We start from the raw sequence: 12,865 nt of genomic DNA on the forward strand, positions 1-12,865 counted from the left end.
TTATGAGCATTTAAAGAATAACTAATGAATTTATTTATAATATATATATACTTAAAAAAATAAATATATATATATATTTAGAAATATTACTTAAAAAACATGAACCAATCACAAGTGTTTCACTTTTTTTTAACCCATCACTGGAGTAGGAGTTGATGCAATCGGTGATGCAATCGGAGGAACCCCTAAATGTCATTGCAGGAACCTTTTTTTCTCCTCGCACGAACATGAACTGGCTCCGGGCACTTCTAACGAGGCTATATTTTCCACTAGTTGGTCTTTTGACGAATTAGATCTTTTCACAACAGCTCTTTTTCAGCTCATCTGATTGATTAAAATTGAATATGGCTGCCTGTCTAAATGCAACCGAACACAGCTGCTTCCTTAGGCTGTTTGATCCCAGAAAGTGTTAGTCATGTGGTATATGAAAAAAAAACTTTGGATTTCGGGCATTAACTCTGAGGTATTTACGGGCTCAATTAAATATTCAGGAACAGATTAAAGGAACGTTTCAGACAAAACTACTCAAAATGTCCAATGAACAAGATAAAATAATAAAATGTAAAAAAAAATATATATATATCACATTTGAAAGATTTATTTCCGCCAAAATATGCTACAGGTATTATTCAATTATCATTTAAATTCACAGCAATCCAGTGTAACAAAGTCTGGGCACCATTCCCCCCCCCCCCCCCCCTGTAGCAAATAATCCATTTGATTCAATGTTTTGTTTGTCTGTAGTGGTGAAGGTAGTCGTTTCAATTATATCACATTTTATGTTGTCTAAACATTTATGTACAATACACAACTGTACATAATTGTACAATAGCAACTCTACTCTAGAACCAATACATTGCATAGTATAGAAATAGAACAAAAGGAGAATCCCGACCCAGAGAGAATATTCAATAGTCAAAACTCTACTTTAACTATCTATGCATAGCTTTAGTTTGGAATACTTTTCATTTTTAGTGATGGACATGCACCTATAAAAGTGATTGTCTATTCATGAAAACATCCGCGATTAACATTAATCACATGCGAGGTACAATTTTCTTTGGTTTTAATATAGAATTTACAACACATAGGCCTACTGCGAATTTGTCTTTCCCTTAGTCAATCGGATGATTAAAAGTGGCTAAAAGTGTCATTCCCTTAACATTGGTGCATGTAACATCTCTTAGAAGAGCGGAGAAGCCAAAAAGATCTCAAAAACACTCAATTAAAAAGTTGCTTAATCCATTGTTTTTGTATCATCAAACAGGTTTCACTAGTCATATCCAAATTCTCAGACCATGATTCAAGTCTACAGCTCTGTCATATACTGTAGCTTCATAGCATCATCTAGAACCATAACATAATGCAGCTGGTACAAGGTATATTGCAATGGACTGTCCATGGCCTATGCTGCTTGCAGGATAGCATGCTTCTGTCTGGTGTAAACACATTATGGGTTACCTTGAGATTGTTTTCTTCTGAGAGTGAAAGGCACTTCTGCTGATGGTCTGGAGTGTTTGAACACACACTACCACCATACTAGTGAATCAGATATGGTATTGGCACATTGAAAAATGGCAGACATACACAAGCACCATGTGCTGCCACATCCTGGTTGTACAATCTACTATGTGTGGATCTCAAGTGTGTGTGTGTGTATGTGTTTATGCGTTGAGCTTTTCTGCCTCGTCTGGTGTTCTGACAGTGGTCAACTCCTCATGTGAGCCCTCCTCACCAGGCAGCTGAGAGAGAGAGAGAAAAATATGTAGTGAGAAAAATATGTAGTGGTGATTTATTTAGACCTCGTTTTCACCTTATCTAGTCCTAAAAATGCATGTATACCTATTGCTTAGCTAATTTCAAGACATTCCTAAATCTGTATCTTTTTTTTATCAAGAGAATTACTGATTATCAATTACGGAGTATACATGCATTGACCATGTGAAATGGCACCACCTGGTGTTCCCGAGGGTGACTGCTTTGCTTATGATGAAATGCAGTTATTTGAGTTCAGTAAACAAATGCAAGCATGACACCTTGTGGCCACATATCATATTGCACAACATTGGACCCAACTGCATGCCATCGTTGGCAATCTTTAACCCTTCATGGGCCTGAATGGCCCTGTACTCTCACACAAACACTATGTACAAAGCTATGAGTCCTGTGTGTTCATTCATCCATACAAAGTGACTGGGTGTAGTAGCTAAACTTACCTCCCAGTAGATGCCATCCTCAAAGCAGATGGTGTCAGGAGGAGCACCATAAATTGGCAGCTTCAGAATAAAACCTACAAGACAAGGAAATATAAATTACATGACAAGGATATGATACAATTACACACAGACACAAGGCATAGGCCTATATACAGGGACAAAAGAGCACAGTTATAATATCACCATGCATTTGTGAAACAAACAAGTCAAGGCAATGACTATGTGTGCTTACAACATTCTGTAAACTGGTAATATTTAAACCCCCCCTATCCTCTAGCTAGTCCCTCTACATACCGGTGATAAGACCACCCAGGAGGGCGATGCCCAGGGTTACGGCCAGGGAGATGGCCTGTCGTACGCCCTGGAACGAGGCCTCCACATCACCAGAGTGGATGTCAGGGAACACATCAGCCATCCTGCATCACAGAGAGCAGGGAGTGTTGAATGAAACTATTGTGTGAATGCACGCTTTGATGGCGTCTGCCTGTTGCGCAGTAGGGGGAGCTTCACCATAAAACCAGCAGAGGGCACACTTTCCCAACTTGTCAAAAAAAGGCAGACTAACCCATCTCCATAGACGTCCTTAGTTGCCAGAGCAGCAGTAACTGCTCCAACGATGGCTCCCAGGACTCCAGGCATGCCGTGCAGGTTGTGGACGCCACACGTGTCCTGTATCTTCAGCTTTTCTTCCAGGATAGGCTGAGAGGACAGGGGTGGAAAGTTGGCAGTGCTATGAGTGCGGGTGTTTGTGATGTCTATGTACCCTAGCACCCTTATGTCCTTCAAAGGGTGCCATATACACATAGGTGGATGTGTTTCTCAACATGGCTGTTTATGTTGTAAATAGATACTCTTGTTCTGTTGGCATCATTAACGGTCATATCCTACTGAGACCCTTTGAGAGGACATTCTGGGCTTTTCAATGATATCTCATGTGGAAGTGTGACCTGGATAACTTTCTCTTCCAGGTTTGTAAAAATGGCCAACACAATAAGCACATTTTATGTAAAGGTAAGTGTGTGTGTAATTATCATTTTTTGTGAGTTTTATATTCAATTGCTTTTAGTAAGTAAATATCGCAGGAATAGTTTGAGTTTTCAGAGCAGTGCAATCATTTTTCAAATAAGAGCTTATTTATGTCCTCTGTAGTTTTTTTTAACCTACTTTTTTACTGTAATGTTAAATTGGTCATATTTACTATCAACTGATTTATTAAGTCCACTACAGTGCACATACAATAGAAAATAAATAAACCTATATTTGTTAATTGTTTTCTCTTTCTGTAAAGTTTTTTTCACCCCAAACACTTCTTATGTAATATAATGTATTTTTGTTTACAGATATGTTTTATTGCTGGGTCTCAGGAGGATAATACATTTTAATTTCCATACACTTCTGTCCTATATCCTGTCTTACCAATGGCAGGTTGGCCTTACCGAGAGGAATTTGAAGCCCAGCACAGAGACGGTTCCAGCCAGGAAGCCCACAATCATGGAGCCGAAAGGAGTGAGCATCATTTCACCAGCAGTTCCCACGGCAACCCCACCGGCAAGGGCAGCGTTCTGGATGTGCACCTAAAGAGAGGAGAGAGACAACGTTTTTTAAATGGTGTTCAAAATGGTTGATTGTCAGAGTCCATTCATACCTTTATTTTAATTATCACTGTTCTCAAATTATGCACGGTACCAATGTCAAGGAACGAGAAGGTAGGATGACTTCTGTAATATTTGAATAATAAAAAATCCCAACCAAAGGATCATTGTGTGACAATTTTCTATCGCCATCATGCAAAGTGTGGGTGTGTGACCGTGTAGAGTTCAAATCAAATGTTATTGGTCACATACATATTTAGCAGATGTTACTGTGGGTGTAGCGAAACGCTTGTTAGATTGCAGATAGATTTTATGATATGCTGCTGAAACACTACCCTTTCACCAACTATGAGATAATCTGAGCTGATTAGAACGGTACTACTATCACCAGGTCATGTGGTATGTTCAATGACTCCTACACTCCCTCCATTGTATAGAAAAGACAACTTCAGATTGATTGCCATCTAGACAGGAATGTACAGTCTTGATTACAAAATGAGATGCAGATGACAGCCATGTCCTCAAGGGACATAGCAACTAGATATATTGTCTGGCTCACATGACTGTATACTCTAAAGGTAGATAGTAACTATGGTGTGATGCTTCAGCATGCATTTTTTGGGATGGTTTCCAATCTCGGCATTCTTAAATCGTATCTTGTGAAAAAGTTTGATGATTCATAGTTTGATAGTTTAGAATAGATCAATCCAATCTAAACTAGAAAAGTACATATTCAGAAGAAAATGTGTGTGCTTGCTAGCTTGTTTAAAAGTATTTATGTTTTTAAAATAAGTTAAAGAAATGGTAGTGACTGGTTATAGTTGAAAAAGTGGGTAGAAGAAAAGATTGATTAATTGTATTGATTGGTAGGATAGCCTGAACATGTGAAAGTTGGTTTGGTGTCTAGCCTGTACGGTTCAGGAGTTATTGTTGGTGAGTTAAATGCTATCAAAACGTTTTTCAAGCAATCTAAGTTGGTGCAGTCTGCACATTTGGAAGTTTCATGTTAATATTTTAAATCATTTAAGAGCTAGTGCGAGGGGAGTAAATATAATAATGATAATAATGTAAGTACGTAAGAAATCTAGAGTTGTGTTTTACTTTCACCAAGCACGCCTAACTACATCTGTTGACAAGAGTTGAAATACCTGTCTGTCTATGCAAACATACTGTATGATGATTCAGAGTTTGACAATAAGGATTTAATCCCAAAGTGTTCATAGGCCTACTATATGATGCAAAATACAGTTGAACCAGATTGTATTGACAACAAAAACTGGGAGAAATCTTCCTTCCCCTACCATGTCTAGTCCCTAACTCCCACTTGAAATGATCTGGGAAGACCACTTTAAGCCCCTCATTTCCACTGCATAGTCCCTGTAGAATCCTACTTCTCCCTACTATGTCTACCCAAGTCTGCATCACCTGTCTAGCCCTATACTACTTTCAGGGACCTGATTTTCCTCTTAAGTCCCCACACTGTACTAGCCCCCTCACCATATCGAGCTTGCCATCATGAGCCACAACGGCAGACAGGCCGTAGGTGGCCAGGGTGCAGGCAGCCAGGGAATAGTAGGTGTTCATAGCCGTGCGGTGTTGGTCATCTCCGTGGGCCGTCACAGCAGAGTTAAAGCTTGGCCAGAACATCCACAGGTAGATGGTGCCTGAGCAGTCAGGGAAAAATAAGTATTAGCATACCGGTATGTAATATAGTCCTTTAGTTTAGCAAAGCTACAGGTAAGGTTTTTTCCTGGGGAGGTGGATGTTCTCTTAATTATGACACAGATCCCCATACATTGGCATGCATTGTATGTACAGTCAAAACATAACTGGTGTCTTCAGAAAATGAAGGTTAAGTTGTCCGACTTGTTGATGGTGGCTATTTGTATCTAAAGTACGGGCTTCTTGCTAACAATGAGCAGGAGATATTCTTACCAATCATGGCGAAGAGGTCAGAGTGGTAGACAGAGCAGTTCTTGTGTTTGCTCTTGTCCAGGTTGGGGCGGTAGAGAACACGAGCCACCATCAGGCCAAAGTAAGCTCCAAAGGTGTGGATGGTCATGGAGCCACCAGCATCCTTGGCCTAAAGATGGAAATGATCTAATTTAAGGGGTGTAAAAAGCTTAGTCTATAAGTACAGTATTCAATAGTGAGGAGAAAGCCTAATAGGAGAGTAGGCATAATAGTACGTAAAAAAAGCAGTTTTAGTGTAGGTTTGTATACAGACATATACAGTATTAAACCTGTATTGAATTGTACATTTAATGGTACACCTAAACACACAGACACTCACCCCCAGAACAGAAAGCACAATGAACTCATTGACTGCGAACAGGGTGACTTCAATCACAGACATGACCAGCAGCTGGACTGGACTGGTCTTCCCCAGGACCGCCCCGAACGAGATGAGCACTGAGCCTGTGCAGAAGTCAGCGTTGATCATACTGCAGGAGGAACAAACACTCAACTCTTAATGATAGGGTTTATTATGGAATACATTACAGTATACACTTACACCCGTATGATATGCCATGTATACACATCACATGTATCTGCTGGTGTGTTGTGCTTATTTTAGTATGAAATGTAGGTTAGTGTGTGCATGAGCCCTACCTCTCTATTCCGACATGGATCTTGCCCCCGTGCATGCCGTGGACGAAGCCCTGCATGAGAGTGGCCCACTGCAGAGCGAAGGCTGCGATGAGGAAGTTGAAGCCCACACTGCTAAAGCCATAACGTTGAAGGAACGTCATGAGGAAACCAAAGCCAATGAAGATCATAACGTGCACATCCTGAAAGCCTGAACAAAGGAAGGGAACATTATTTTATTACTTTGGATGCACGTTGTCACTATTGAAGTGCCTGTGTGGTCAGCCTCGTAAACACATTAACAATCCCCTTCTTATGGTTTGGTGAGAAAGACTATCTGTCTTATGACAGTAGTATAGCAGTACCTTTCCACTAATTGAAAGTTCTGGTGACTTCCCCACGAAACACCAACAACCCCTTTTAGTCAACATTTTGTGATTTAAATTGAGTGGGACAGGGGGCTTTGGGAGCCTCAGTTGACCTACATAGAAGGACACAGAGAAGTTACCCTGTGCCTCATAGCTCCATTCAGCCTGCTATCTGGCCTTGTTAACCCGGCCTACTACACCTCCCCCTGCCCACTGGACGTATTCATCCACATGGCACTAGGGAGTAGGGACGATATCTCTTGGTCGTTGCCTGGCAACTGATCATTGGCATGGAGGATATTCCCACTGCCCAACTCCCCACTGGCAGGCTGGCCCAAATACCCTGTGCCATCACCTAGATTAGAAGGACACCTACAGAGAGGTGAGAAAATGTAACATGCACACACACAGGCAACACCTATGAGGATGTAAATAAAATGTAAAAAATGGCACACATTGACATTTATTGTAAAAGCCCTAAAGGCAATCTATCACCTGCACCCATGAACCAACATACAGACCAGCTTTAATCTAATGATTTATTTACAGTTCTCTTAAATCAGATATTCTTTCAATCAGATATAATTTGCTTTCTAGACATTTATCATGTGGAGCAGCTATACTTCTAAGTGAGATGGTAGGCTTCTACTAAATGTTGACATAACAGCAAATATCTTATCTCATAGCAATGAGGTCACCCTACACACCCAGACAATATAGAGCAGCAGAGGGAGAATTATATCGTGACATTTGGTGGTCTCAGTTTTATTAACGGGACTTCCTATTTGTGCACCAACATTTTTATGGGGCTAATAGTAAAGACATGTATTTTAACAGTAAACATGTATTACCTTTTAATGTGGCATGAACACATCCATTGATTATGTTTTATTATATAAAAAATCACTTTAAAAAGTCAGCTACCTGCACACATTCATCCATCTAATGAAGGTAAAGAGACATATGTTACAAAACACAAAAAGTCTAATGGCATTTGGCGATTGTCATTAAGCCTACAGTACACGACCTGAATGAATTGATGCGTATTGCTGACAAATGGGGACGCAAATACAGTTGTCTCTCCCGAGCTCATCCGTACAGGAAATTGAGGGCACAGTTGAAACAATGTTGCAAGTTCGCTAAAGGGTTGTACCCAGTCGATACGATGTAGAGTCCCCCCAAAGTTAGACTTTTGTTGAATTTAGGGAAGCTCATGTCTCATTCGGGGGGCTGAGCTCCCCGTAATTCGTTTTACTACACCTTAAACGTTTGAAGTTCCAAACAGGACATGATCAATGAGAGTAGTCAGATGTGCACGTGTGTACTCTGTGCGTATGTATGTGTGTTTCATTCTTGAAGGTGATCTTCCATTCATCAGTGAAGGTGACAGATTAAAGATTATCTGAAAAAATTACTTACAATGGACCTTTAGTGCATCCTCTTTCAATTTACCCAAACTTGAACAGGTTTCTACTTTGTGTCAAAATCAGTGTACTCAATCACTCAATAGCTTGAGGCAAGAGCATAAATAGTGAGCATGGCATAACGTGCATCTGTCACACTCTGGCCTTTGTTATATTGATTTTCTTTATTAGTTTAGTTAGGTCAGGGTGTAACATGGGATGTTTGTGTGTTTTGTCTAGTTTAGGGTGTGTGTATTGTTTAGGGGGTTTTGTATAGTGTATGGGGTTGGGTTAAGTAGAGAGGTTTAGGAAAGTCTATGGTTGCCTGGTTTGGTTCTCAATCAGAGACAGCTGTTTATTGTTGTCTCTGATTGGGAGCCATATTTAAGGCAGCCATAGGCTTTAGGTGATTGTGGGTAATTGTCTATGTTTAACGTTAGTAGCTTGTGTGTGCACTTTCGTTCATAGCTTCACGGTCGTTTATTGTTTTGTAAGAGTGTTTCGTGTTACGTCTTCGTCTAATAAAAGGAAGATGTATGTCTCTCACGCTGCGCCTTGGTCCGCTTATTATGACGATTGTGACAGCATCAGCAGTTTCACCTGCTTAAGTGAAGGTACAATCCGCAAAGGCTCAATTTATTCAAATCTCAATAGTCACAGACTTCAACCTCAAAGATTAATTGAATTCAAAGTCAAACGGACATGATCCAACTCTTAGAGATTCACGTAATTCAACGTTTCCCATGACTACCAGGTCTAAACAAGGGAAAACCATGGAAAAACTGGAAACCATGCTACCAGCCAAAGTAGCTCACAGCTCATCTTTGGATCCTTAATTACGTTTTTGTGCCACAGTCTTTTTCTCTTGCTTTCTCTCTCTCCCTAGCTCTCTTTCTGTGTATCTCAGTCCTCCATATGACAAGCCTTGCTGGCATGACAATAAACACATAAATCAGACTGCCACAGCAAACTTTTCCTTCTCTCTGAAAACAATCACTCTTTCCCTCCGAACCCCTTCTCTACTTTTCACCCTCCCTCCTGTACCCCATCTTTCACTCAACTTTTCCCCCTCACGCTCCTCCCCCCGGTGCCCCTTTCTCACGCAGAAGCCCCTATCCCCCAGGCCTTTCACTAATTGGACAGTGATGGGGTGAATGTGAAAATTAAACATTCCTCCTACACATTCCCATGTCTGTATATCAGACATTCTCATACTCCTTCTACCCTGGGGCTTACCTGCACCCATTTATCTGCATGACATATAGTACAGGGACAGTATTGGGAAAGCCTCAAGGTGTGGTGACAGCTAGGACTAGTTGCACACAGGAACCTTCAAAAGGGCTAAGAATTGGACACACCCAATACCTCCACCACCTTCCCCCCAGCAGTCTTCCTTTGCATTTCATTATTGATCTGTTAAGGTGGAACAGCAACGTTCAGAGGAGGAAAAGTATACATTTGCCCTTGGTGACTGATTGGACACCCACTACAACAGACATGCTATAACCTATTCAGAGACCAAACTTCCTTCCCTCTTGCTGTTCAAAGTAGCCTATGAGTTAAAGGGTTTTGACGCTAATCAAAGAAACATTGACGGAAAGATCTGAGAAACTAAAGGGTTAAATCAAAGAACAGTAATCTCTCCGCAGGTCTCTCCAAAAACATTTGGCAACCAAAACCAAAACAAATTAACAATTTGTTGCTTTGCTGCTTGCAGCCAAATGTCAAAGCAAAGGAGGGAAAACTCACATTGAACACTGAGGAGCTCAGGGGTTGTAGGGGAGAGTGGAGTAAGTTGATACATTTTACATTCAGCATTACTTCGTCAAGGGAAATATAGTATTATTTCTAACAAAGATATTAACATATATTTCAGGATGTTGTGTATCCCTGGAAAAAAAATCAGAATTCATGTAAACAGTACAGTTTTGAAAACATAGCGTGTCCAAAAAAAGTGTTCTCTTGGCACAACTTACCCCAGGTCAGGGTAAGTTAAGCCGCCTACAAATTTCTGTACTGAATTAAATATTACCACTACCTTTTTAAAACCATGTCTATCTTTATTTCCCAAACACATCACTTTTTTTGTCTTTTAATCATTTTAAGCATCTTTTAACACAGGCTTATTAACACCTAACAAACACTTAACATAGGCCAGGCTCTGTTGTTACCTCATATCCCGGCGATAAGGCCTTGCATTATAGCTGGGAAGAAAACACTTCAATTTGCTCAACTTGCCATTGGCCCAACTTACCCCAAGGCCATTGGCCCAACTTACCCCATGGCCATTGGCCCAACTTACCCCATGGCCATTGGCCCAACTTACCCCATGGCCATTGGCTCAATTTACCGAAGGACAAACATTTTCACTATATTAGCCCACACAGCTGCAAGGATGCACTTTCATGCTAGGTTTAGGACCTCATATTGAAGCTTATAGAGACCCCAACTGATGTATAATCTTAAAAGTATCTTTGGTTAAGATACAAGCATCATGAAAACTCTAACACAATAAATTCATTTGACTTGGTGAAAATAATTTTTTGGACCTAACTTCCTTACCACTTTTCCATGTGATTTCTTCCTTCACAGAATCCATGATATCTTCCCAAATATTTGGTCATATTATTAATTTTATGGTTTCCTAGAAACAAGGGTGGCTCAACTTACCCCTTTGGCTCATCTTACCCCACTCTGCCCTATATATCAAAGGGACTCAGAGTAGGAATGCTAATCTACAGCATTGAGAACAGATCAAACATAAAACAGAGTTGCTTTGCCCCTCTACAAACCCTTACAAACAGCTCACCTCAATTACCCATGACCATGACCATCCCCACCCACCTCACCATCTCCTCCACACAACCGTATGTAACATCCCAAAGAAAGACAGATGGGGAAGACTCCCTAGGTGGGAAGGCAATATCCAACACATCACTGGAGTAACACAGAAGGAAAATAAATCATTTCCGATTTAGTCGTCAGATTCGTTTGAGCTTCAGACAACTTTTCTGTCATGTTCATTGTCTTGACAAACATGTATGGCATGACAATGAATGACACAAGACACTTGCCTAAATAACAAACATATCTGCTTCTGCTACCATGCAAGTCGTCGACACATTGACAAACCATAACAAAGAAGGAAAAGAACAATCATTTCATTTCTATAGATGGACTCCACATCCCCCATCCTCTCCACCCTCACAAGGTAATAGTTACCCTTATCCACATATTTAGGGTCAGATCACCATACTACCTAATCATAACCATAACCATTAAAAGGAGGAAAACATATCTGACCCTGTATCAGTGGTTAGGGATGTCTACTACACCACCTGTCTCGTTACCCCAATCCTACCCCTCTCGCTGCGGTCACTCACTGGGGTAGCGGTAGTAAAAGTCGTTGTCGTAGTTGGAGGAGCCATTGGCGATTTCCTGGTGCCAGAGCTTGGCGTCTGTCTCATCGTCGTACTGCACCAGAGTACCAAAGAGGATGATGATGATCACCTCCAGGATGATGCAGGCCATGGGCAGCTTCAGCCGCAAGTTAGTCGCTGAGTTCGTCATGGCTGTGGGGTTACCTGGGTATTCTCCTGGCTCTGCACTATGGCCTTAGCAGTGAATGGTTAGAAGTCCAACTCAGTTCCAGATCAGGGAACACAGCAACATACACTAACACTCACAAGCACTAGTGGCTGCAGTGATGCAATGGGAGTGCAGGGAGTGAGGACTCAAGCTGACACATGAGTTGGTCTGACTTAATTAGTGCGTTTTGTTTGCAAATGTTCATGCCCACCACCTTTGTGTGCCTCCAATCAGAGGCTGAATGAAAACCTCAGCTCCTCCCCTTCCCTATTGCTGCTGTTAAGGAGGTCTGGAATGAGTTAGGACTCCTTAAAATGATCAGTTACTCCTCTAGATTCCAAGAGAACGAAAATGACCCATTAAAAACTATTTTCATGGGGTTGCCCTTCATATTGAAATCCTTTCTCATACATTATCTACGGTAAAACATTAGGTTGATGGTTCAAGGCCCACGGTGAATTAAAAAACACAAACAGATGCATGCAGACAGTCAGGCATGCACAGGATCTAACATATTGCTCCTGTGATTGTAAGCAGTGTCTCTCCATTATGCCATTGACTCCTCAAAGTTAGACAAAAAGTAAAATAAAAACAAAACATCTTGGGATCAGAATAGTTTGTGCAACCAGGTGTGATAATGTGCCAAGACACACACATACACACACACACACACACACACACACACACACACACACACACACACACACACACACACACACACACACACACACACACACACACACACACACACACACACACACACACACACACACACACACACACACACACACACAAACCTTACTGCCACAATGTCAAAAATCTAAAAGAGCCTGTAGTTGAGATGTTTGGACAGGCGCAACTGGAAAGACTGTGGGACATCGGGTTTGGGATGGGTGGGTGGGGGTGTTGAAACATGTTTTGGGGGAGTAGGGTGTGAGAGGGGATGGAGGCAGGTCTGTGCACATCTTTCTCCTGTAAGGAGCAGCCATCACTCAATATGTACGCTTTCTTTCTCCTATAGAGAAGAGCACCTAGCAGGAATGCTGTGATGGTTTAGAGAATCTCAACTAAAAGCCTACCACAGGCACAAAGCCAATCTATGAAGTTGA

The 12,865-nt window shown here is 41.2% G+C and overlaps 1 protein-coding gene across 1 annotated transcript; it reads right to left on the reverse strand.

Annotated features, from left to right (window-relative positions):
* Positions 1-1,664: 1,664 nt before the first annotated feature.
* LOC120031197 (ammonium transporter Rh type B-like) lies at positions 1,665-11,720 on the reverse strand. Its single transcript, XM_038976837.1, has 10 exons — positions 11,552-11,720; positions 6,422-6,608; positions 6,102-6,252; positions 5,744-5,891; positions 5,306-5,472; positions 3,653-3,790; positions 2,727-2,915; positions 2,511-2,565; positions 2,217-2,290; positions 1,665-1,742 (listed from the first exon to the last, which is right to left on the reverse strand). The coding sequence occupies exons 1-10, from the start codon at positions 11,697-11,699 to the stop codon at positions 1,665-1,667; spliced, it is 1,335 nt and encodes a 444-aa protein (XP_038832765.1). The 5' UTR covers positions 11,700-11,720.
* Positions 11,721-12,865: the final 1,145 nt, after the last annotated feature.

This window comes from Salvelinus namaycush, chromosome 37 (genome assembly GCF_016432855.1).
Source record: "Salvelinus namaycush isolate Seneca chromosome 37, SaNama_1.0, whole genome shotgun sequence".
NCBI lineage: Eukaryota > Metazoa > Chordata > Actinopteri > Salmoniformes > Salmonidae > Salvelinus > Salvelinus namaycush.

Coding starts and splice junctions, on each gene's coding strand:
- LOC120031197 (XM_038976837.1), bottom strand. CDS start 11,699: ATGGCCTGCATCATCCTGGAGGTGATCATCATCATCCTCTTTGGTACT. Junction 2,291..2,510: donor CCTGGGTGGTCTTATCACCG/GTATGTAGAGGG, acceptor CTTGTCTTGTAG/GTTTTATTCTGAAGCTGCCA. Junction 1,743..2,216: donor AGGATGGCATCTACTGGGAG/GTAAGTTTAGCT, acceptor TCTCTCTCTCAG/CTGCCTGGTGAGGAGGGCTC.